General features: G+C 44.3%; 1 protein-coding gene across 2 annotated transcripts in view; it reads left to right on the forward strand.

The window, feature by feature from the left end:
• Window positions 1-27,306, forward strand: part of slc8a3 (solute carrier family 8 member 3) — an 82,116-nt gene that overhangs the window by 47,677 nt on the left and 7,133 nt on the right. Inside the window, exons 3-4 of one of the 2 annotated variants that reach the window (XM_062398032.1) lie at window positions 7,792-7,898; window positions 25,988-26,005. In XM_062398032.1, the coding sequence (XP_062254016.1) occupies window positions 7,792-7,898; window positions 25,988-26,005 (125 nt within the window). The remainder of the gene's footprint in view (window positions 1-7,791; window positions 7,899-25,987; window positions 26,006-27,306) is intronic. The other variant, XM_062398033.1, reaches the window with a different exon arrangement.

The raw sequence follows: 27,306 nt of genomic DNA on the forward strand, positions 1-27,306 counted from the left end.
GTGACTTAACTCGCAGGAGCACACACTTCCCTGCGAGCCATCATCCCTCCGCTCCACTTTGTGTAGCTGCATGTTTCACGTGTGTGTGTGTGTGTGTGTGTGTGTGTGTCTCCCACTGCAGAGACATCCGATGCCCTCATGTCCTCCAACTGGATATTGTGAAGTCATGTTATATTGTATTGATCAGGCTGGAGCCCCTCACCCTTCAGGGTCACTGACAGCTCTTTGTCCCCTGAGCCTGAAGCGAGTTAGGGGTCGATCGCTGGAGGCCGAGGACAACATTGCGTTTTTTGTTATTGTTTATCTTGTCGTTGAATCCACCGATAGTAAATAATAGCAGACAAGGTAAATGTACCTGGTTGTTGTAAAGCCATGACACTTTATTTATTGCAGGTCTTTATTTTTTTCTCAGACAGTGCAGGGGATCCTTCAAGCATTAATTTCATTATCTAATAATATGTCAAATTTCAATCACAGTTCCCAACGTGCTGACTTGTCATAACAAAAGTAAAGATCTACAGAGAGTGGTATGAATAAATAAAATGAAGTCATGAGTGCAGACACCGGAGCTGATACCAATAACAATATTAGGGAGTAAACATTATAGATTGAAATTCATCGACCGATCGATATATTAAAAGAAATTAGTAATGATTCCTCAGATGTTTTTCACATCTATAAATTATATAAATACTAAGAAAACACCAACAACCCAAATATATTGAACATTAGATTCAATTTAAAGCATTTTTCTGTAAGACAGTAAAACTTATTCTTTGTGAAACCATGAAATGTTTGTTTTTCATGTAGCTTCATTAACGTTAATGCAACCAGTGAATCATCGTGACTCAAAGTGCATCCTCCATTTTGTATTATTATTTCTGAGTCATCACACAAGTTTCATCTGTCGCCGGCTCTGATTGGACAGAAACTATATAAAAAACAGTGATTGTGATTGTTTGTGTTTCTTCAACCTCTTGCTGCCTGAACTTACTCACATCCGTCTCCCTGTGAAAACACCTTCCTCTGACCGTGTCCTTCCCGAGATGCTCAGGGACGCCTCAGCACGGAGGACACCTGTCAACACCAGGGTCTGAATCTGGGTCCTGTGGATGAATGGCTGCGTCTCTCAGTACAAGGCCGCGCAGTCACCTCAGTGGGACTGAACACAACGAGGGACACTTGAGTTCTGGTCGATTTTTAGTTTCGTTTTTTGTTGACGTCAACAGCTTCAAATCTGTTTTACTTCCTGCTTAAAACCCTTTTGGCTTCTTGATCACTGGTCTTTGATTTGTTTGCCTTGTTGAATAAAAAGAAGGAAAGGAGACGTGGAGAGGAGGAGGAGATGATGATGAGGAGGAGGAGGAGGAGGAGGAGGAGGAGGCTGTGCGGCTGTGGAATATTAACGCTGATGTGAGCTTGCCATCAGATTGGCAAGAAATCATTGACGGTTGTGTTTACTGGCTCTTTTTTCTGTGATTGCCGGGGTACAGCAATAATCAGGACTATAATGAGCGAAGCCCGTTAGCCCTGCACTTGGTGACAGAAACCAGGCCTGCTTAATTAAGGCACTGATTTCCCACGAGGCACCGGGGCATTCCCCCCCCCCCCCACCAGTCCTCTTCATTGGCCCAGACTTTCTGGACTTTGAGTGAAGTTGTTCCTGTGAACTGAAAGGGCTGAAAACTGTGGAGGCTTGTCTCTTGATCATCCTTTCCTCTCTTTCTTGTCACGCTCTCTCTTCTCTCGCTCGTTTCCTGCCCCTCCGTTCAGGCCGGTTCTCTTCGAACAAGGTGCAGAGGAGGTTTTCTGTTTTTCAGAACCAGAGCTTCTGGTTATCCTGCCTCCATCAAAGCCTTGTGTGCTTCAGCAGCGGGTGAATCAAGTAAAAAAGTGTCTGGAAAGCACCCGGTAGATTAGAGAAAGAGGAAACTTTCAGGAGAAGTGGGAAAGGTTGTGTTTAGTTCAAACCAGAAAGCCCAGGGCCGGTGGAGGCGGGTGTTTTATACAGAGGGACAGGAAGAGAGGAACGAAAGGTCGCAGGTAATTGCAGCACTTTGGACTCCTGCTCCCGCTCGAGCTTCGAGTACCTGCACTTCTGCTTTTTGTGAAAAATCTTCTGACTTTTGCAGTGTACAAGGGTCAATCTGGACCAAAGGGTGAGACAAAGGTGGACAGGGAGACGTGGGTATCGCACATATCACGTCCTGTGATGTGTTCTGCCAGCGACGAGCTATTATAATATTTAGTGTTTGTGGAATAAAGACCAGAGAGGAGACCAAAGCTTTAAATCTGCTGTCGATGAAGAGGAGAGGGGGCGGGCGGCTAAAGCAAATTTCAGCTGCAGTGTGGTTTTTGGCCACAGAACAGAGGGAGGAAGATGTCTCTCTGTCTCCACATCCCCCCCCCCCCCCCCCACACACACACACTGCTCCACCTCCACTTTTATGTCTCACCCCCTTCACATCCCTTCCTGTCTCCGTCTGGACTTCAGGGAGGAGGCAGGGGCAGTGCAGCCGAGGTGTGAACCCTCTAATCGGCTGCCAGTGGCACTTCCCACACTAATACTCCACTCAATGGAGCCGTGTCTGACATGTTAGCATCTATACGTCACCTTCACATAGATTTTGACACATTAGCGTAATTCAGTCGAGCAGACGAGAACAGTGGCGAGGACACGTCCCTCTGCCGCTCGGGTTCACTGGGACTTCTCTCTGCCAGTCAGCGCAAAGGGAGATTGCTTAATGTGACAGAAGAGGGTGGTTTCAACCTCTTGTTGAATTTTAAATTGCCGTTTTACTGATTCATTTTGCTGTTAGACTTCAAATCAAATGAAACCAGAGGGGAAAGAAAGGGAAGGATCGCAAAACTTTCAAACGGAAAAGTCGTTAGAGGAACAGCTGGGCTTCTTTTGAAAAGTTCTTTTGGACTCGCTGGTCGAGACAGACGGACGTCTCAGATCTCTAACGTCCGGGTTGTTACGTGAAGAACTGAGGACTGCGGGTAATACCATAGTGTAGCGAAGCGCCTTGAGGCAAATGGAAATCATTAGCATGGCTTGGTCCAAAATTCAAGTTATTACAAAAATGTGGTCATTCGAAGGTTTATATTCGAAAATGCTTGTGAAATACACACAAGCATTTTCAAAATATACAATCTAGACCACCTGAAGTAGTTTGAGTCATGACCCAGTAGAGGGCGCTGGTGGGGGGGCTAGCTCATATCAAGAACTTATCACGACTCAAGAGTGCAGATGAGACGTGTGAGCATGCAAGTGTACCTGTACGTTTGTGTGTGTGTGTGTGTATGTGTGTGTGTGTGTGTGTGCGTGCGCGTAGGTTGATCCGGATACAATCAAACACCTGCTGTGCACAAACAGCAGGTGTTTGATTGTATCCACACACACACACACACACACACAGACACACACACTCTCTCTCGTTTAGACTGGTTGCAGCCTCCACTGTGGCTGATGCCAGATGTTTCGATAGATGGTTGAATTATCGCCAACAAATGCAAATGTTGCTCAGTGATCCTCTCTCCTGCTGCCCTGCCTGTGTGGCTGCTGCTGTGACAGGTCGTAAGTGAAGGTGTGTTTGTGTAAGAACACATCGAGACAGTACTTATAGAAGTTGTCAGAGTGCCAGGGCGGCAATTATAGTGTCCGGGGGGGAATCCGAAGAAGGGGTCAGCCTTGTAAAGTACAGCTGTTCTCCACGTATACTGTGTATAAGCTGCTTCCCTGTGGGGATGTGCTGGAATGTCTGTCAACAGAAACTGGTTCATTCTCTTTCTTACGTCTTTCTGCCATCGTGTCAGTCTCTCCCTTTTCTTTATGAATGAAACACCAGCTGTAGATGCCTTCACGTCCCGGGGGAATATTCACTACAATGACACCAAGGCTTCAAAGCAACAGCTCTGGTGTAGTTCTCCTCCGATTCCCTGAGCTGGTTATCGCCGGTTTGAGAGCAGACGGATGGAAATCGCTCTGGACTCGTCTGAAAGAACGATTATATCGGAGCTTTCTGATTGGCCTGTTGTGTTCTCTGCTGCTGTCATTTTGAAGATATGTGACAAATCTTCATTCAGCTAGAGAACAATGTGCAAGCTATTGAAAATCACATTTTGTTCAAGATAACTAGACGTTTTATTTTGTTCGCCATTTAATTTGCATCATATCCTCCAAAGTCGTGACTCCGTCTGTCTCTGCTGTAACTTCTGACGCTAACGATGTCCAATTAAGGAAAAGTTTGCACTTTGCTGCTTCAGGTCGATTTTCATCGGCAATGGTGGCGAAGATAACAACTCCCATGATCCCACACTGCTTCACGATGTCATGAAGCGAGGTATTGTGATAAAGAGACCCCTAGTGGACAAAGTATTTACATGCAGGTTGCTAGCTCCAGTATCTCAACAGTTTATCATGACATCCTACTGCATCAACATAAAATGTTTACGATAAATTAGTTTAGCTCCAGAGAAATAGAACACTGGGGAGTGTATGTGCTGGTAAACTGAGGAACAGCCCATGATGCTAACGTGGCTGCTGATTATTACCTGATTGTTTTTATTGACTTCCAACAGTCCCTCGTCAAATTAGGAGCTCGAATCAAACTCCAGCAGAGAATCAAGACTAATTGGACTTTAATGACATCAGATTTTTCAGAAATGTTGATCTGCTCTAAGATGTTGTTAGTGAATGAAGTAAAGATTACCGAGCAGTCGGATCGGAGAACTCCCCCTGAGAACTGTGAGGGAATCACAAGCTCCAGATCCACTCTGTGTCAATTAGTCTTTTATTGAACATTTCTTTGGTCATATACAGTGTTTGACTCAATGTCAATATTAATTGACACGATAAAGGCCTCGAGGCCGGTCCTGCTTTATTACGCAACTTAAAAACCCTGCTGTAAAGCTGCTTCGATCAATATTTATTAACTATGGATGAAATGACTGTATATAATGTGGTTTATAATGTGGTATATGCCTAATATCACCTTAAATGGCTGAATGACAGAGGTTTATTAGCCGACCCTGCAGTTCCTCTGAGCTGGGTGGAGCCTGCTGGCTTCTTTCAGCTCATTGTTTTTGTCTCACGTCTCATCGCTGCTCTGATTTCGTTCTGATGAATTAATTCTCACCGGTATTGTTTCAGCCAAAAGCTCGAATGAACCCACTGTGCACTACCTGTCAATCCTAACAGAGACAAAGACACGTGAATATTAAGCCTTTTAAAGAGAGATTAGAAAGTTAAGTAGTGGATTTAAATTCACCAGATGTCTAGAAGCACATTTCCAAATAAATGTCTGTTGAACGAGTTCCTTATAAGGCGCTAACTTGTCAGTGTAATGTTTGCTGTTTGTTGTGTTGCTCCATAACGGCCCTAAGAACGTACCTGGATTTAAATTGTATGTAGCTTTTACTGAGCAACAGCGCCCCCTGCAGCCACATGTTGTGATTCGTTCTGTCCCAGCGATTTACAGTCAACCCTTCGTTTTGTCTCCTGAAACATAACTGAACACTGACTATTTCCCATGATCCTCTGCTTCCTCAACCAGAGGTGATGCTACTTTGACAAATCCACCAAACTATTCACCACCGAATTCTTCATGTTTTGAAAGTTTCCTCTCGGAACATTGGAGATAAACTCTGGTTTTTAAAAACTTCTAAGTCTTTGATTGAACTGAACTCTTCAACTGGACCTGACTCTGACAGATGAAGATGAGACTCTCACTCGGTTCTTCTCACAGGAGATCGAACCCACTCACCAGAGTCAAAGTGAACCATCAAACTAATTCTGAGGCCACTAATAAAATACAAAGTGTTGATTTTTTTTTGACAAACTTTGTTCCTATTTCTTGTTTATAGGCTTTTTTATTGTGGCATTAAAAAAATGTACATATCACACAGAAAGGAAAAGGAGTATGTTTGTCCCTGGGGAACCTGGAAGTGTATCGCTGTATTTCTCCATGTGTGCAAGTTGAGACAGAAATCGTTCCTACATGTCGGGCAAGAACACAGCTCCCGACTAGAGAGCCATGAAGCGTGTGTTCCAGATCCCACTTGTCTGTTAGACTCCAGCGGTTCCCTCCTCTCGTCCCTGATGAGAAGCGAGGTCCTTTTCCAGGCGGCGGCACCGCAGACATCTCACCCGGCAATCTGAGGAAGGCCCTGCTGGGGAGATGAGACGAGGGAGGATGAAGAGAGATGGATTGCTCCTCTCTGTGCGATGTGCTAACAGCATCTCAGAGAGTCGCTTTCCCCTCAGCAGGGGGGATTCATACCCAACTGTACTTCCCCTGGCCTGAGAAAGGGATTTAGCTCATGCATTACATAAGCAACATGCATTAATTCCCAGTGGATATACTGGGATTATTGGAATTATAAACATTGTGTTTGCCGAAGGAGCACGAATGCACATATATGTGTGTTTGTGTGGGTTTGTGTGAGTGCGCCTGTGTGTGTGTGTGTGTGTGTGTGAAGGATTGTGTCACTGCTTTGACTGACTGCATGTCACGGCACGAGAAGTACATCAGCGGGATGTCACAGGACGAGCTGCTTTCTGCCTCGATACATGAAACATGAGCAGCTGTCCATAATAAATGCTGCTCTGCCACTTATCTTATTAGGCAAACCCCTGCTTTCCCAATGCTGGGCAGAATAACATGCGTAGAAATTGTATTTTTGCTCGGATTGGGGAAGGAGACGCGTCTTCCCATGAGATGTCAAACTCATAATAAAGTATGTCATTCCTATTTCAGGGCTAGCTGCTCCGCTGTCGCCTATTGTTGCCTTGTCTGCTGCTCGCAGGGGGAAATGCTTCCTGAGGCCTCAGAGAGCAGATCCAGCAAGTGTCATGACTCGTCGAGAGCGTTGTCGGTTTTATTTCCATTCTCACATGCGCTCGGTGTGCAGGTGGCGCGATGAGGCATCCGCACGGGCACAATTGAATTTACTGGGGGGGGGGGGGGGGGGGGGCTATTCCCCTCCAGGAGTTGTGCCAGTGTGACACGGTGAGGCACGGAGGCATCTGGCCACCGACCACTTTACTGCCCGCACTCGTCAATAACTCTTTAAAAAGATCAATTAGGGCGATCAGTGGCGAGAGAGCGCCGCCGGGGCCGAGGAGCCGTATTGAGCTGTTTGGTGTGATGATGTCAGCCGCAGCTCTTTGCACCAGAGAAAGAGCCTCGGCCCTCCGGACATTTGACTTCATTAACGGGGGTGTTCTCCTCAAACCGGAGCAATAAACTCAGCAATAAGCTGCTCCTCTTCTTATGGGCCTCACCTGCGCCCGGAGACGAGGGGGGGGGGGGTCCTCGCTGTGTCTCTGCCTGAAACATGGAGCCATAAAAATCGATCCGGACGGCGACAGTTTCTCTCATTTATCGTTCACTCACCTTTTTGCCCTTGTGAAAAGTCCGTTTTACACATTGTACAACCTGATTGATTACGTGCTGCTGTCTTTAGTTCATTGTGTTCTTTTATCTGCCGACGCCTTACGACCCCCCCGTTCCACTGGTGTCAGGGACGCCCTGATGGATGCGGTTGTGTCATGACACCCCGTGGCGGCCCGGCGAGCTCGCTGGAGGCCGTCAGTGGGTCGAGTCGCTGACCTTTCACCTCCTAACCTTTCTTCCATGCTGATTATTAATCCTACTTACAGTGCACTACCTGAGTCCCTCCATTGCAAATTAACCTTTTTTCTCTTCTTCTCTCTCCCTCCTTCCCCCTCTCTGTCCTCTTTCCTTCCTTTCTCTCTCCCCCCCCCCCCCCCCCCCACTTTTGCAGCAAACTTGTTCACGTGAAAATTATTGACGATGAGGAGTATGAGAAAAACAAGAACTTCTTCCTGGAGCTGGCCGAGCCTCGCATGGTAGACATGAGTCTGCAGAAAGGTGCGGTACTCAACTTGTTTTTATTATTTGTCTTCTGTCCTTTTCTTTCTCTCTGTCTCTCTCTGTTTTTGTGTGGAGCCTCCATGTCTCCCCAGGCGTCTTCCTCTCGTCTTCGTCTGCTTCCTCTCGCTGAACTCTCACCCCCCCCCCTCCCCTGCTGCCCTCAACTTTTACACCACCATGCACCTGAGCACTCTCTTACAGCCGTGCTTTCATATCACATCTAAAAAAGCCCATGAAAAATCATTCTTATCAAAATGACAGTCTCCCCTGACGGCGTCGTCATCTGCATAAAAATAGAACAGGGAGTCTGGGAGCTGCTATCGCTCAGCATCTCCAAGGAGCAAGGAGCCACTGTTATTTAGAGGCTTGTTCTACCTAAATGCACAGTCTAGCTATTTTTAAATATGATACGCTTCTGCTGGGGTGACATACGCAAATTGCTGCGGGTGCGATGAGATTATTGATTTGTTTTTTGTCGGATTAGAGTTTCGAATTTCACAGATTATACGGAAATCTATCTTCACAAAGTTCTTTTTTTCTAAGTAGTAGCTGGTGTGCAGTTCAGAGTGAGGTCACATGTTCTTCAGCAGGGGGGGGGGGGGGCTGTGTTACTCAGAGACCACGTTCCACCGCACGACAAGCCTGTCTTCAGGCGTCTTCCTCAGCAAGGTGCAGGGAGGAATAAAAGCAGGACGTAGAATAATTCAAATCAAAGCAAGTTTTCATCATAAGTTTTTTGTGTGTTGTCTTGTTGTTGGTAACGTCAGCTGAAAGAAGCCAACAGGCACTTCTCTCCAGATGCACCGTTATCTAATGCGGTGTTATCTAACCACGCTCAGGGCCAGGGGACGTGGAGCGGCTCACGAGCTGGTGCAGAATCCAACACTTGGCCGCTGCCTCCGAACACCACAGCTCATTATGGTTGCGTGATTGGGTCTGGCAGCGCTGCCTGAGTGGTGCCGGCTCCCCGGGTTCTCAGAGAGAGAGTCGTGATGAAGAGCGCTAACGATGCACGTCCTGATGAGTGACGGCTGCATCACTGCAAACACTCCAACGCTCCTCTGTGAGGCTGCTTGTTTCCTCATTCTCTCTGTGTGTCGGCCCAGGTTTAACAAACACACACAACCACACACAGAGACACACACTCAAGCGCACAGACACACACACACACACACACACTACTCAAGCATTGCTCTTTAATTCCCTGAATCAAATCCAAGTTGTTGCCAACATGTCAAATCTATTATCTTGCAAAATCTAGATTCTCTAAATATTCTTGTCATGTCTCTGCTGTTGTTCTATTTATTATTAAAGTTAATAGACAAACATTTACTGTGGGTAAAAGTACCATCTTAACTTTTTGACTGAATTTAAAGTAAATCAATTCCTGCGTTAAATATACCCTAAGTAATAAAAGATAGAAGTACTTGGTCAACTTCCTACTTTACTACACTGTCAACTGAATATTTTGTTTAATACAAGAATAGTTCAGACTTCAGTTCTCTCACAAATTCTCCAAATTCAAAAAATATAGCCTCCCTTTAAAAGTGCATGTAAAATACTTTCTGAAAACTGTCCCACAATGCAATATGCCGGTTTTTAAAGATGTTAAACCTTCAGTGACTTTGCAAAGTGTTGATAAACACTTGATTTACTGCTCAGGAAGGAGTGGACGAGAGAAACACGATCTCACTTTACAATGAATGAAACAATATTCCAGTAAATGTCCACATCGAGCCGGCTGTAGGTTTGTTGAGAACAGAACATGTGGAGGGGGGGGGAGTCGATGAAGAGTGAGATCTGCTCACACGGAGGCAGAGATGAAGACTTGTTTATTCTGCAGAGATCGAAACAGCTGATTTGTTTGGGTCGTGCATGAACAGAAGAAATAAAGAAATCTGTTTGTGTTTTCAGGAGCTCGGAGCTTTAATGTTCTATATTTTGCACATGTTTCATTAGTTCATTAGAATCCCCTTTGCTCCACCTCTCTGTCGACAGACTTGTGTGTGTTGATTACACATTGTTGATCATCCTGATCCTGGAAGGACGACAACACGACCTGCGCCACTAATGAAAGCGCACACAGTGTTGACAGCGAGCAACAGGAGATAAATCCACGCACTCTTTTTTAAATGCAGGAGGTAATGAATGTTTGATCAAAGGTAATAAATGTTTGATCTCCGTGTGATGAGGAGGTAATGAAAAAGCTTTTCTCTATTGTCTCCCCGTGCAGGATCATCTTTTATGAATGTGCTCGTGCTGATGAAATGGCTTTGATTTGAAATTAGAGGAAAGCACGAGGCGATGTTAAGCAGGCGGGCTGTGCACGTTTCTCACGAGGTGCTGCAGGATCGCAGCCAAGTGAATGATATGATAATTTCCCACTTTTCATATATAATGTGGCGATTATATTGTGGCTCATAACAGATGATGTGCAGCTGATTGGGTTTGTTCTGCTCCTTATTAAAGCCGGAGTGCAGGAGCAGAATTGATGAATATTCCATGAGCGGTTTTGTTTGTTTGTTTTTTTATCCATTTCACCAACAGCCTTTCCACCAGCGCTGCTTTGCAACTAAACTCTTTCTTTCTTTAGTTATTATCTCTCTATCACAGATGAAACAAGCCGCAACATATCAAAAAAACAATGTCGGGTCTTTTTTTAATCCTCTGATCTTTTTTTTTTTACTTATTACTCACTGTTACATCAGTCATCTCTGCGTTTCTAGATCTGCTCATGCACCAGGACACAGATCTGATGGAGTCTCAGCTCTGGCAGCTCCGACTCTGGACAGTGTTTGAGTAATGAAAGCTCTCAGACCCCCGGTCACCCTGACCTGTCGCTCTGGAGTTTGTTTACTGCCGACTCCAGCTTCTCTACTCTGTCCTGAAGTGGTCAATACCATTAGCACCTCTGGTTGAGATGCCTGGTACTGAGCCACTCTTCTGTAACACAACACAACACAACGGTGCAGACTCACAGTGAGGGTCACCTCGATGATTGCTGAGCTGCGTCTTAAGTGCTGAGACGTGTTTGTCTTAATCAACGCTTCCAAGGAGGAGGTTGTGTTTTCTCTCCTTTAAGGTTGTTTGTTTTGTTTTAATCAAGAATATGGAATAAACCACTTAACGGAAAACCACACAACTTGGTGGAAGGATGTGGGATGGGTCAGGGAAGAGCCCGTTACATTTTGTTTTGATTGAATTTAAGTGGACGTTTGGTACTGAGGGTCATTCTAGTTTAAACTGTGAGACATTTAAGATACTGATGTTATTTTGTTCTGGTTTCAGACATGCCAAACAACTCCATGTGCACATATTCAACATGAAATCTATATTTTATATATGTTTGAGCTTGGCCAGGTCGCACAAAGCTCTCCATCTCACACACACACTCACAGACACACAGACACACACACATAACCTCCAAAAGAGTCATATTATGGCAAAATGCTGAAATCAAATCAACTCTGGGGTCGTCTATTAGCCACACCATAAAAAAAAAGAATTAATTTCACATCAGGTCTTCATTAAACTGCGTCATATCTTCACATTTAGTAAACTCAAGTATATAGATATGATTTAGCTAAACGGATATTGACCAAAAATGAATTTACAGGATATTAGATTAGCCTTTAATGAGTCTGAGCCACAAATTAAATATATATATATAAATAAGGTGCAGCTGATCGTTGCTGTTATCTCAACCCTCCTCTGCCCGGAACAGTTTCCAGTCTAATATGTGTATTTTAGCTGTAGCAACTGTAATTTGTGATACCTTCCAGATTTTAAAGATGAGTCTATGTAGTACATGCATCAGCCAAGGCCCAAAACACACTTAGGTCATGATCCAAGTTTACGTCCCTGGGAAATTGGTGAAAATTACCAATAGTGAAATATTAAAGAAAGTGATAAAACAAATCCAGATGTGCCAGATGTGTAATGGGATCTCTCTGTGGCTCTGTGCCATCATTCCACCAAGTTTTGTGGAAATCCATTCGGTAGTTTTTGCGCATTAGTGCTGACAAACAAACAAATGGACCACAGTGTTTTCACAGCTCATCAACACAAACAAACACAAACAACGGCAACAACTGTGTGCGTCACAAGTCGAAGAGTTTAGAAACCAGTGATTCTGAAGATGAATTCAAAACTGTCTTCTAACTCTCTGTCGCCGGCTCCGTCTGTTGATGAGGTGAAACTTCATCTTCTATAATTAGAAATGTAATTTGGAGCAATGTTACATCATTGTGTGTGTGTAGTGATTTAGTTTCTGCATGAACATGTGTGTATGAGCTTCATTCCAGCTTTAAACACTGATTAAATATTAAAGCACCGTCCCCCTGAGCTTTGATTACCATCCTAACCACATGAAACCTGGAGCAGCCACTGGAGGTTGGATGTGAACCTCCCGAGTTGAGTAATGTCGGCCGTGAAGGATCCAGGAGATCACCTTTCAAAATCTGTAATCCTCCTCCTCAGAACACAGATGTGGTGGAGAAATGAAAACTCCATTAAATGTAAATAGCAACAACTGCAGTGGAGGGAAATGTGCTCGCATCCATGGAATAGTTCAAGTCTGAATGTGTCTCACGTGTCTCGAGAGCTGTTCCATCTTATCAGCTTCACTCTTGTACTTAGAGTCATTTAGGTTTGAGTCATTTTTACAGTTTCAGAAAGAAAACTGCAGCCAGCATCACCACAGACAAAGCACACAGCCCATTCCATCAGGCACTGCAAAGTCAACATCCATAAACGTGTAGTACATGTTACTGTTATTATATATTTATTGGAGTAAATTCACTCTTAGGAAATAGTCACCAGTTACAGCTCAACCAGTGACCTGTCGATATCTTCAGATTAACCCCCTGATCCCAATGCAGATTATAATGTCCAGGCTCCGGGGCCTCGGGCTGCTCTGCTCATGGGACCTCACGTCTGCTCAAAGGGCCGTGGTGCTCGGTCCTGGAGCTGGAGGGAAACCTAAGTGACTGGTATTGAATCAATTAGCTGCCTAATTGGGCCGAGATAAAGACTCCATTTCCTTATCGCCACCCCCACCAGCCGTTACAGATGGCACCGGTGGATGTGCCGGGAGGTCCGAGTGGAGCTGCCGATGGTTTCAGGCAATTTCACTGTGATACTGAAAATCCAAAGAGGAGGCAGTGTCATGGCTAAAGTACGTGCACCAGAAGGATCCACTGTAAAACATCATGTAGAACTTAACTATATATATTTATAGAAATATCTATATTATAAATATAATGCAAATGTTTTCAGGAATTCAATACAATGACAGAAACATTCGGTCTTAAATCAGAGAAGGGAACATTTTATTTTCCTAATAATGAAAATAATGAAGAAGGTTATATTGTTTATATTTTCACAGCTCATGAGACAACGTGAAACTTATTATTCAACTTGACCTCAGTCAGATCATATTTTTAAAGCACCACGAATTGTTGAACCAGATCAAAACCTTTTGCAGTGTAGAGCTCAGCATCATTCTGACCTCACTCCTTTAGTTTTTGTTTTGTTTTAGAGGATGATTGCTGCCAAGGATTTAAAAAAAAAAATGCCTTCATGCTCCGTCCTCTGTTGTGTTTTCATATTAAACTCACTCAGATTAGAAGAAAAATATAATTTGTGCTGCACAGGTGTGTGTGTGTGGGATGGATTATGCTGCTGTGTACTCGATTGTCCAACGGAACCTCCCACAGCACTCGCAGCGTGTGAGGACACATCTGTTCCACCGCGTCCCGGAGGAGGCAGAGTAGTTCCCACAGCATGAGGAGAACGAGCTGCTGGGATCCTCTCAAGGACACACAGGAAGTGACACGTTGAACATCGGGATAAGTTCAATTAGATCCGGTGTAGGTCCAATATGTCATGAAAGGAGGGCGTGGGCCATCACATGCATCATTACGCAGTGAAACCTCCCACAAAGCCAAATCCATTATCACCTCAGCTAATGACACCACTGATCTGCTGCTACCTGTCTCCTGGCTCTTCTACCATCGGGCTCCCAGAGGCTCGTCCAGCTCTGCCCTTGTTTCAGGCGGAAGCAGCGGGACCTCGTTGAGTGAGCGATGGGGAACAGCTGTCGCCGCGGAGGCAGTGACCTCGCCCCCTGCTGGCAGGAGATTCAGGGACATGGCAACGCTGAGTTCAGGAAGTGTGTGCCTGACTCCTCTGACAATATGAAAAGACTCTCATATGCAGTAAATATAAGGGGACTCTCAGTTTAGTGAAGTTCCGGACCACAACTCTCTGCCTCTTTGTTCTCCGGCGTTCTGTAAGAATAAGAAACAGTTTGATAAACAAAAGGTTTATTCCATGATTAGGTTGTGACCGATAAATCTGTCATTCTATTCCTGAGCAACAAACTAATCCCACAGGTGGATTGTACCCGAACTATTCCAGGATGAATCGCTAACTGACCAGCTAGCGGCTCAAAGCAACGTGAATAGGAAATCCTCCGTCTCATCACGGTTCGGTCTTTGTGGTTTACGAGCTCCATGAAGCAGATATTTTATTTGTTTAATCCGAACACTAACACAATAGTCAAAAGGGAAGTTGTTATTGTTATTTTGAGTCATTTGCTAATGTTAGTTGACATGAGTGGCTTGATCGTTAGATCCGTTGTTACTCTGATTTGCCTCTTTTGAAGGAGCCCAGGTCTTCCTCGTGACGCAGCCAGTCTTCAAACACTTCCTCTGACGGATCCGGCCCCTGCACTGGGACCCAGCACCGATCTCTGAAGCCTTACTTCCTCTCGTGCTGCTTGTTGTACACCTGCCTTGTGAACTTGCGTCAGTCCTTGGGGGGGGGTTAGAAGTTTACCTTCACTCTAAATCCCTTCTCTGTTATCAGCCAAGTCTCTGTGCTGGTTCCTGGCTTATTATCAAGGCGCTCTTTGAATACAGATGACACAATTAATATTGAAATCTTAGAGGGATCACCTTTATGTCAAGAGACTTTGCAAAATAGAACGGTGTGGGACACTGATATTATTCCCCTTGCGAGTAATGGATTAAGTCAAGATGATTGTGTAATCATAGAATACCCCCCCGAGGACTCTTTCACCTGCAGGATTCCTTCACCCTGAGATCGGGATGAAGTCTCATTTGGGAGCATCTGACTTTTCTTTCACCTCTTACCTTCGTCATTCCAGTCGAAGCCTACGTATTGAACTGGGTCTGGAACTGGGAGGGGGGGGGGGCAGGGATGTAGGCAGATGGGTGTTCACCTCCCTGCCTGCTCCACCAGCCACCATGTCACGACTCAGAGGTCCTTCGGTCGCCTCAGTACCAAAGAGAAATCACACGGGCACGGATGAATAGATTTAATTCAGATGGGAGCCCAGCGTTGTTCATGCATTCGCAGACCCCGACTTCATTAAAGCTCCGGTTCTTCCTGGAGTCACGAGGAGGAATGTCAGAGGCGTGGGGGGTAATGAAGAGTTAATACACTTTCTACATTACTGCACTTCCTCTGATTGAAATATAGTCATTTAGGAGATGAGCACCTGCGTTATTAAAGATGTAATCCCTAAGAATCCTTATGTCAACCCTGGTTCATTTGTCCGGTGGTTTCTGGGAGTATTAGCAAGTGTGTTTTAAGACTGAAGGTCCCAGAAATCCAAACACTTCTCAAGTATCTAATTTACGAGAAATTCCTCCGTGGCCTGAACTTTATCAGTTTGCAATGCAACAAACTCCATCATGAGCAACTAGAACCTGATTTCATCAGCCGACAGAGGCTGCTCCGTCTTATGCTGTTTTCTCGATGCAATATTTTAAAAGGATGAAAAATGTTTTTCAAAAATCATTATTTTCTCCACATTCCTTTTGATGGATGTTCTCATTGCCAACAAAGTTTATAAATATGTGGTTTTCTGTGTATTTCACATTGAACACTTAAAGTTGCAGCAGGAAATTTGTTGGCATTTGCATTAGTGATAAATTAAAGTCTTAAATTTACACAGATAATGAACTTAAATTAGTTTTTTGAGCTGCAAACTAAATTGTATCACTGTTCTTTGATAAAAACACAATAATGCTGGTTTTAAAATCACATTTATTAGCACATTTATATAAAAGCAATCTAAATCTAGGGGCCTTTGTGCCAGCCGGGTTTCAAACCATCTTGGGATCTTAGTGCTGCCTCCCAGCATTGGGTTCTAAAGGCATTATTTAAATTTCCATGGAGGCACTTCACATGTCGAGACACACAAACTTCATGTTTTCAGTGAAATTTCTCTTTGAACCACTACAGCCTACGCCTCTGCTCTGGTGACAACATGTCCTGATTGAAAAAAGCAGGTGCCGGGTTTTTTCCGAGTCTATTCGTTAGAGAACAAGCCAGAGAGGAAGCCCCCCCCCCTTTGCTAGCGCCGAGCTAACAGTCACAGCAGCATTGATTGTATCAACACGCAATTAAATGTTAATTCAGTGATGCAGTGTTATTGTGTGAACGGCCCCTTTGATTGTCCCTGATTGTGATTACACGCTCGCACATTTTCGTTTTTATTATCTTTACTTATAATGTTAGACCAACAACTTCCCTTGAATCCAGACGATGCAGTGTGAACCCCCCCCCCCGAGCAGCAGAGGTCAGCGCTGACTGTCTCAGACGTGATCACTGTTTTGTTGTACACTAGTTTGTGTGTACGCGAGACGACGTGTCTGTGATTTACTGTGTCTTTATTCTTTCTTCAAGGACGGAGTCGTGAAGTCGGGCTCCTCCAGCCGTCACCGCTGCTGCTGCAGTCTTATCCACATTTACTCAGCGTCATGCTCGGCAGATAGCCGGGCTACAGGGGCAGGCGCGCTCGCAGAATGACAATAGAAGGTTGGCGTATTGTTATCGGATTAGATTCATTCCCCTGCTCTGAATCCCAGTGATGCTCCTTTTAAACAACTACAGCTCATTCCGTCAGCCTGATGTGATTTATGTTGCGTTCCCTGCCCGTCCCGGATCGGGGTTTGCCTTTTGAAGGATGGGACCTGTCACTCATAACTAAACGACACAAAGAGTTTTGATTTTGAAAAATGCCTCACGTGCCTTCAGTGCGTCTCCCTGCTGCCGGTGGCCTCGCTGTGGAAGAGGAGTCACACCCGAGAGATTGTTGTCTTGTTACAGTTAGCATGGCGCACGCTGTCAGGCACTGAGGTGTAATGGATTTAAATTGAACTGTTGAATCTCAAGCTGGGAGGAGAGGGAGCGAGGGAAAGTGGGGAAGGACGCCTATAGAGGGGGGGGGGGGGGGCGCTCTCGCCATCTGTGATGAGAAGGTGGAAGAGCGGTAATTGTACCTGAGAGGTGTGTGGAGATATGGATGAGCCTCGCTGCTGCCTGCCATGCTGGTGGCCCTCCACAGTGTGTGTGTGTGGGGGGGGGCGGCCTTCTGCCTGGACTCTCATTAGTGTTGGTGTCAGTGATGACCTTCTCATACTTCAGCCTCACGTGTCATCCTAAGAGATTAATAACAAAAGTAAATGGTATGGAAAATGTGGGGGAATATCTTAAAGATTTTAAAATATATACATTTTCATTCAAATAAAAGTTCCAGGACTAATATTTCACAATAATAACCTTGTACGTTTACATAAAAGGCTTCCGTTACAAATATTGATGCACATGGGTTAGGTATCTTGCTGTGGTATCTTGTGTACTGTGCTGTGGTATCTTGTGTACTGTGCTGTAGTATTGTGTGTATCTGTGAAGGGGGGTGTCAGTGTTGATCTGATGTGATGAGAAGCTTTGAGCAGCCTCTCTTCATCTGGAGCCCGAGTTAAATACTGAAGTTCAGGTTCAGCTTTTGAAACCAGCAGCAGCACTTAAAGGTTTCTGGTTCACCTGAAGAAACAAACATCCGAGAAATAGACAGAAAACATGACGTTTACACTCGTTTACAGTCTTTACTTGTGTTCCACTGTAAATAGGTGAAAGAAGGAATGATGGGTTTATTTCCCTGTTGACCTAAAGAACAGTATCAGCTGATTGGGATCCTGAATAAACCGGAGCTTTCAGTTTGGAACATGATTATTTTTAAGTCAACAAAAGACTTGCTCGGTTGAATGGTTTTTTAATTCTTAAAACATACAGGATCAAATATTCATTCTCCGGCTGTCTCGTGCCCACGGGCTGAGACATGAAAGTATTGACAAAATAAAAGTTACCTCCTTCGCAGTCCTCAGTGGAAAAATGGATAAAAGTGTCACAGGCATTAATGCTGTGTATGATAAGTGGATCCTGAGAGTTTCACACGGATCCTTCCTGTGTATGGGGGGGGGGGGGATCACAGGTACCAGCCAATCAAATCGTGTTATTCAAATTTTCAAGTGCAGATACAGCCAATCAAATTACATCAATGCAAATACCGTCTGACTTCAAACATCAGATTGAGTCACGAGGGGCAGAGGCACCTCCCTTTACTCCCCTTTAGCATTGCATTGACAGCTAACATGAAATATGAAATAACGGGAAAGTCAAATGACTGCCCCCTAGTGGCCGTTGTGATTGTGATTCTTGTGTGTTTGGTGCTATGGAGGAATAAGCGTGACTTTGTTTTCAAAGTTTCGGACGATGGAATAAACCGTTGTATTTTAACACTGGAGGTCAGAGTTGTTGCTTTTCGGATAAAACAGTGTAATCTATTTTTAATGAAGTAATTGTACGACATTGTGAGTATTCGTCCCTACATTTTAATCCCTGCATTCAGTTCTACTCCCAGTCGTTTTAATATTCTAATGTTATAAAGGCGGAGGACTTCCTGGAGACAGACTTTTGTAAATTGACTGTTTGATGGAAAAAGTTTGTGTCGAGCTTCAAAGACGATTTAATATTGTACTTATTTTATGAGTTCATCCTATTTTTCATGAATAAAATCTGAATCGGAAAAAGAATCAATGACGGTTACTGTCGAAGTAAAAAGGACAATATATTTATAGTCCTGAAATATAAAAACAAGAGCTGTAGTTTGTACATTTTCCATCGCGTCTGTTTGTGTGTATGTGTGTGAGTAAGTGTGTGAAGAACAGTGACTGAGCCGTGAACTTGTGAACTGTATAATAAAGTGTCTTTATCTGTGTGTGTGTGTATGTGTGTGTGTGTGTGTGTGAGAGGCCTGGTCTGATGACATTATCAGGGGTTGGTGATCTGCTCTGTAATTGCCTGCTGCCGACGCGGCACTGAGGCTGATCTGTCTGCAGAATAAACAGACTGTTAAAATGTAGAAGGAGCTCGTCCTCACTTGATCTGCACTACACAGCGTCTCCAGTGTCTCCAGTGTCTCCAGTGTCTCCAGTGTCTCCAGTGTATCTGGACTGGACGAATCACAAGCAGAGAAAGATGGAGAGGCAGGAAAGACGGAGTTGCAAAATAATGTCGGTGAGAGGAGATGGAGGCAGAGATAACGGAGAGGTGGAGAGCAAAGAAGTAAAGAAACCAGAGGTAGTGGTTTGGTAGAGACATATGTGCTATTGTGGTATTTATCTTTTTTTAATATATTTAACATACTGACCCAATCTCTTATTTGGATCTGCACCAAATTGCACAAACTCATAAATATCAGTTATTCAATTTTTCTCATCAAGATCAACGAAGTTCTCTGAGAAATCAACAGAAAATTTGAAAAACACCATCTTGCAATGTTAAAGTACGTTTTCACAAAATGTCACAGTTATTCGTTGAGTCATGTTTGCGTATCTAACAAGAAAATGCAGATGAAAGGTTTGAGGCATTAACCACATTTTCTAAAATCACAACCTATTGACAGAAACCCAAAGTTATCCAACAGCTCTACTTCTAAAATTATGAAACAACAAAATCTAATTCTAAAGTTCCGTCGCTGAGGATTTAAATGTTAGACGTGAGAAGATTTCATGAAAACCCTGAGCTGTGACTCTGCTAATTCTCTTTGTTTACAGTAATCACCCTAATATCTCAGAATGAACGAGGGAACGATTGATCTGATGTCAGAACGCTGCACGCGGCCGCTCTAATGAGCCCAGCGAGACGGAAAACACGAGTTCTCAGACGCCAGAGACCTTCAGGAGGACGCTGGAGAGGAATCATCCGGCGTTCAGTTAAATCATCAGGTCGTTCGGTGACTCAGAAGATTGAGTGCGGAGCGAAGCCGGCGTTTTGACTCCCTCCGACTCCACGCCGTCACAAACACGGATACAGCAGAACCAGATGATGGACGCGTTACACAGCGTGCGCATTGAAAGATAATAAAGGCGGCTGAGGCATCCATCTTTGTCATCATGCTGTGTGTGTGTGTGTGTGTGTGTGTGTGTGTCTGTGTGTGTGTACGTGCAGCGGCCGCTCAGCTGCGATCCCGAACCGTTATTATTCAACGCCTCAATCTCTCTCTCTCTCTCTCTCTCTCTCTCTCTCTCTCTCTCTCTCTCTCTCTCTCTCTTTCTCCACCCTCCCTCTCCTCACGTCTCGCCATACTTCCATCCCTCCTTTGTTCCATCCACCCATTCCTCCTTATACACCTCCATCCTCCCATCCATCCATCCATCCATCAATTGCCTGAATCACTCAAGTCCTTACACTCCTTCTTCTGTTTGGTTGCTAGTTCAATTCCCGGGTCCCTCTTGGCCACCTGTAGAAGTTTCCTTGAGCTTGAAACTGAACCTCAAACTCCTGCAGAGAGTTCATCTATCCCCTCGTTCTGCCCCAGCGTGTGTGTGTGTGTGTGTGTGTGTGTGTGTGTGTGTGTGTGTGTGTGTGTGTGTGTGTGTGTGTGTGTGTGTGTGTGTGTGTGTGTGTGTGTGTGTGTGTGTGTGTGTGTGTGTGTGTGTGTGTATGTGTAGCACATGTGTAGCACTTTTCTGCCTATGTGTAGAACTATTTAATTCAAGTCCATTTACCAGTCCTCCATAACTCAACCTCTCCTCCCTTCTCCCGGCTCATTATCCCTCCCTCCTGTACACCTGCACCAATCCCTGTATCCTCCTTTCTCTCCATCAATCATCCCTCCATACATCTCCGCACGCTCCTGTTCTCTATCCCTCCATAAATCTATTTGCCGCCACTCTCCACCTCTCCGTTCCCTCCACATCCCATCCTTTCTTTAATATTCCTCCCAGCTTCGATTCGTGTTTCCCCAATAACTTCATCGCTCTCCTCTTTCTGACAATCCCTCAATCAGTGCATGGCTGTATCCCTCCATAAAGTCAGTCCCCTGTTCTTCCATTTCTCTTTTCCTGCATTCATCAGATTCCCTCCATCTTTTGCACTTGTATCTCAACATTTCTCCATCCATCCACTCTCATCACTAAGTGCTTCATGTCCTTCTCGTTCTACCCCTCCCATCGTCCTCCCCACCCCCACCTGCATCAATCCATCCACGTCCCATCCTTTCATACCTCTCCCCCTTATTCCACCCCTCATGTCCTCCACTCCTTTCCCCATTTACTCCTTTCTCCCTCCTCCACTACTTCTTTTTCTTCCTCTCTAGCTCCATTAATCCATGCAGTCATCTTAGTCGCCCACCAGATTCTTTTTTCCTCCTCTACCTATTTTCCAATCCTTCCACCGATCCACACGCCGCTCCTGACTCAGGCCCAGATGCCGCCTCCGGCCTCGGCGACAAGAATAGCCCCCCCCGATAAGTGGAGTGATGAGTCTGTCTTAACGAGCTGTGGCGAGGGAAGGCGTCCATTAGCTGCGTGTTCGATGCCGTGACTCAGAGCCTCGTCTGAGCGCGAGAGCCGGAGAGCGACTCACTCTTTCGTAACGAGACAGATCTGATTAGGCCGAGCACGAAGGAGAACACGCTGATAATGACAACGGCTAAACGCAGACGACACACCCCTAAACGCACAAGCATACACACGTATACACACATTTACACACACTCCTCCAACCATCCATTTACATCCCTTTGGTTAATCTTCTGTATCGTAATTGTTTTGCTGCCCGAACGACAACCTTCTGCATTGCGAGTGCAGTCGGCGTGCAACACCTCCGTTTGTCTTTGTGTGCACGTGTGCGTAGGTTTGTGTGTTTGTGCCATAACCAGCGTGTTCTTATCTGGTTTCTCTGTGTGTGTGTGTGCGAGTGTTGTCTTCTCCTCAAGATGAAGCTGATTTTACATTCAGCTTTGTGACTGTTGTTATGGATGGAGAAACATAATCTCTCTTTATTAGGGCTCAATAAATACTGAGGTTTGGGTTGTAATTACCAAGTTTAACCAGCAGTAGCTAGAGTGGCACTGTACCTACATCTGGGTTTTTGTTTTGATCTGTAAGGAATCGCACAAATAATGTTTTGATCGCACAAACTCATAAAACATTATGGTCTTTAGGTATTTAAAAAGACATGTGAGGGTGAAAGACTTCCCACTGTAAAGAAAACAAGTGGGACTTGTGTTGTTTCCTCCACTGAACCACAACAGAGCTCAGTAGAGCTCATACCATCACCAAGGCCCAAGAGTCTCTTACAGTTCAATCAATCAGGTCATTAAATCTGTTTGAATTTGAATCAAGATCCATCGATTATTCTCTGGAGAAAAAAGAAACGCCATATCTCACGATGTTTCCTGGATCAGCCCCCCCTATTAGGATCCGCACCAAAATGGAATGGGCTCTTCCTCCGTCCTTTCACCAAGTTTTCGTGGAAATCGGTTGCGTAGTTTTTGTGTAATCTTGCTCATAAACAAACAAACAAACCAACAAACTGAGTACGAAAATCTATTAAATATTAGGAATAATGTGCTATTTCAATTTCTTTGTATTTGTGCGTGCTTGTGTGTGTCTGTTTATGTGTTTGTCTTGTGTATTGTGATATAATTTTCTCGATACGTTCACTATCGTGTGGTTTGTACCTGTTGCCTCTACTGGACACTCCCCACAGCAGAGTTCTATTTGGCTTCTGATCGGCGTCTACTACTAATGATAATGAAGCACGTCACCCGCGGCGATTAGCTGCTAATGATGACTCTCTGTGAACTCCATTTGATTTAGGAAGCTGATAAGCAAACAGGTTAATCGCTGAGACGCCTCCGAAGCGGCCGGCTCGCTCACAGCAGCGTTGTGTTGTTTTCCGAGCCTCTGATCCCTTTTCAGAAAACCTCCTCCTTGTTTTCATGAATGTCGGGAGAATTAATGATGGAGACGTCAAACAGAGGAGTTGTCAGTGTGGATCTCTGGAGGCTGAACGGCACGGGGGGGGGCTTTCTCTTCTCGCCTCATCCACTTATGGCGTATCCTGTCATATAATCATCCTCCTCGCCAAAGTGACTTTTTGAGCCTCATCTTATTCTTCGTCATTTAGTTACGGTTTCCACTTGGCCGCGGGCACCGGAGCGTGTTGTGCGGTGTCACTGATCCAGCTGCAGCGTGCAGATAGACAATCAGGCAAAACGCTGAGGAAGGGGCGGGGGGGGGGGTATTTCTGTTTTCTCCTCTCACTGAATAACTACCGTTAAATTCAACTTATCAATCCCAAAGAAAAAGGTTAAAACTGGAGGTAATATTCCTCATTTAACGAAAGTTGACTCTGATACAACCCAGTGAGGCCGTTTGGAACCTGCCTGTTTAAAACTGTTAAAAGCTCCTGTGTGTATCGGCTGACTCTGGTGTGAACCAGGTGACGGACTCAGACAACCATCCACTCTCACACCTGCAGCCATTTTACAGCCTCCGGTGAGACGTGGGAGGAAGCTGGAGAGGAAACCCAGGGAGAGCATGAAAAACTCAGCACTGAGAAACCTCGGATGAAATGGGATTCAAACAAGGAATCCTCTCTGCTGTGGGGCGACAGTTCTAACCGCTGTACCACCGTGCCATCCCCACTTACATGTACGGTGCTAGACAACAGGAACACTGAACTATGAGAACATGGTTTCATACTTAGAATCGTAATCTCATAGATACACAACTATACTTTCAAACATGGGTTCCTTTATTTACTAACATGCACTACTACTGCTACTACTACTTATATATACTACTATACTATACTTGATGAGTGTGGTGGTAAATAAAGGATATAAGAAGGTAGAGTACTGTTTGTGTGTAACAAAGTATGGGTTATCTCTCAAAGGGCCTCTTGTATTACTGCATGTGTGGTAGTGAAGGAGATAAAAAGTATTGGGAAATGAATGGTTGCATAAAGCCCTGATAGAATCTCTCCAGCTGTGTTTATTAAAAGACACGTTTCTAATAATACAAGTTTCACCATCAGCTGCTTCTGGAAGGTTCTTGTTGTCACCTCACAGTTTGTTCTCCGATATTAAACCAGTCAAAGCCCAGATCTGCTTCTGAGCATCGGACCATGTGGACAAATTATTAACAAGAGAACAAGTGTGAAGTTTGATCTCAGTTTAAATTTACATGAAGCGTGTCACCTTTTTTCATTTTTTTTAAGTTTATTTATATCTTATGTCGATTTTACTTCTGTCTGATACTTGAGTTTCCTGTTCATCATTGATTTACTGCACGATTCTCTTTTGTTCCGTCAAGAGAGCATGTTTGTGTGTCTGTGTGTGAGTGTCTGTGTGTGTGTGAGTGAGTTGCCCCCCCTGTAAATAGGACCATTATTTGATTCAGATTTTTAACTGATTGCACTATTGTTCTCTAATTGCAGTTTTCCATTGATCGTTGTTTGATCCTCTGTCTTTGAATCTGATTCTTTCTGTGTCCCAATAATTATTTTGATTATAAACCACCACAATGACTCACTGACTCTTCTATAACCTTGAATCTAAAACACTCACGAGAAGACGTGGAGACGGGTTGGCAGCTTCTTGCTGAAGGTTGACGCAGGTTTTGTTGTTGTTTACACACAAACACCCCCGACAGAAGCTGTCAAATAAAATCCTGTCATCTTCACTTCTGCCTTGTTGACAGTGACAGCGCTGGCTCTGGAGTTTGCGGCCCACCCACTGTTCACATCAAGGATTTGTAGATGCCCCCGACAAATGTAATTTTTGTAAAGTGGTAGAAGAAGAAAAAGATTTGAACATCACTCTGGAGAAAACTTGTTGTGCAACAAATTCCACATTCATTCTATTTAGTGTGTTTTCATATCCAGATATTCAAATAATTCAGTAATATTCAGATTCTGAATTATTGATCACTGCATTTATGACAATACGATTCAGCAAAGCTAATTAATAATAAGAAATATGTGCATTTAATTAATCTGCTTCACTGGAGATTAGAGTCGCATTCAATTTCGCCTTTTATATTATTATTACATTGTTTTCGTTATCAAATTGTACCAGCGTATTTGTGTTGTACTTTTATTTTTAATTCAAGCTCTATCACTATTTCTTCTTATTTGTTTCTGTTAAACCGCTTGGAGCCGTTCTCATGAATGAACTCGCTGCTTCATGAATAAACCAAGAACCTGCAGAAACTTACAGAAACAAGGGGGAATAGAAAGAATCAGAGGAAGAGATTTATTTTGAAAAGACAGATGGATGAGTAATACGAGTTGACGTATTCAAAATATCTTAGAGTTGCTGTTTTTAATTATTATTCCTTATAATTTTAAATTTAGTTTATTTTGGGTTATAATGTATAAACCTCAATGAATGACAGAGGATTGGTCAATGTGAATAACCTGTTGATTTTGTCTCTAACCTTATTGTTTGTTAAAGGTTAATACATAACGCCACTAGATGACGTCATTTTAAAAGCAACTGTTCTTTCCTCTGACTTCGCTCTGATGCTGCCTCGCACTGAATGAAGGTTTATTTGTAATTATTACCTTCAAACTCTCTTATCTGACTCATCTGGGAGAAATAAACCTCTGATTTAATGTTATACTCGACCATTTGTTGATTTCTGTTGGACATTTTTATTAATAAATTTCGATTTTGGCTCTTAAGCCTCTAAACCGTGACCAAAAAAAACCCATATTCTCTCTCCTGTGCTTCAGCTGATGAAATGATCAGTGTCAAAGACATGATATTACACCTCAGGGTCGATACTCATCACGTTTCTCATCTTCCTCTAAACATGCTTCTTCCCCTCACCTTCCATTTCCACTCATCACCTTGTTTTCTCCATTTCCTCCTCTTCTTCCTCTTCCTCCTCTTCTCTGTCTCCTGTCCTCCACAGCCCGGTTGTTAGCGGACGGTAAGTTGTCCTCACTTCCTCTACGAGCATCTCCACTAACATCGGCTCTTCTGTGCACGGTGTAGTTTGAAACATCAGCCTCACAACTGAGCTTCTGTGGAAATCTGTGATGGTTTATTTATTATTCTAGCTCCAAATCAAGATTTACAATCAGAACCAGTGTCTCTGAGAGGTTAAGAATGAGCCGTCGTTAGAAACAACCCATGCTCTTTCCCTGCCCCCCCCCCCCTGCTCTTAGTAATGGATTTGCATGCTAATCAGAAAACTCATTAATCATAAATCCATAAGTGATGATCTCCAGTCGAGGGCAAGGTACAAACATTTGATAACTGTCAAGATAAAGAGGGAAAAAAAAGTTCAGGAATTAGAAATTTAATTACCTTTGTGTGATTTGTGTTATTACTTTTCAAGCTTGTCGAGGAAATTGTGTGGTGTCGGGTGCGGTGCAGCGCGGAGCAGGGGAAAGGCTGGATAATCAAATTTTAAACACGAGCAAAAGAAAGCCTGTCAGGACTTGCGGGTACACACTGTCTTGTGTGTGTAATTCATTTTGCTCAGAAGTGTTTGTGTGTGTGTGCAGGCCCTCGTTCTCTGGTATAATACGCATGCCTGTGTGTGTGTGTCTGTGTGTGTGTGCGCTTCCCGACACGTCCTCCTATCGAGGGAACCTGGCTGTGATCTTTAATGGCAACGTTAATATTTAATGGTGAGCGTGTTGTCAGCACAGAGCAGCAGGCCGGGACTCAGGGGCTCAAATAGAAGAGGACAAGGTCCCCGCACCTGGTGTCTCAGTGGGGGTGTCACACCTTTGGACGCACAACGGCTTCCTCTTGATCCAGTTCGACAGCACACAGTGGATGTGATGGAGCTCTTTGTAGTCGGCAGCGCGCCCTGGGACTCTGCGAGGCGATGGCACTTCTATTCTTCAGAGGAGGACACGTCTGGTGGACAGATTGATCAGGAAGTCCACAGGCCTCAGAAACCGGGTTCAATATCAAATCAATGACGTGGGAAAGCGTCGAGTTTCCACAGTGAATGAAAGTAGTTGATTTGTTAATGGAGAGACGTATTTCTTCAGTACGGCTCAGCTGTGTCTCACTAGTTACCCTTCGGATCTCTAGTGGAACCCTGTGGTGAGGATTTAGATTGATACATGAAAACAGTTTAATTTATCATCATCATTTAGATAGATCTCCTGATACGTCTATGTCCAACACAAGGTGGCACAAAGTTCTATTTTGTGTTGAACTGGTTCCAGACCCTGAATCACTCACCAGTCGTCTGTGTGCTCTGATGTTGGG

Source organism: Platichthys flesus, chromosome 10 (genome assembly GCF_949316205.1).
Source record: "Platichthys flesus chromosome 10, fPlaFle2.1, whole genome shotgun sequence".
NCBI lineage: Eukaryota > Metazoa > Chordata > Actinopteri > Pleuronectiformes > Pleuronectidae > Platichthys > Platichthys flesus.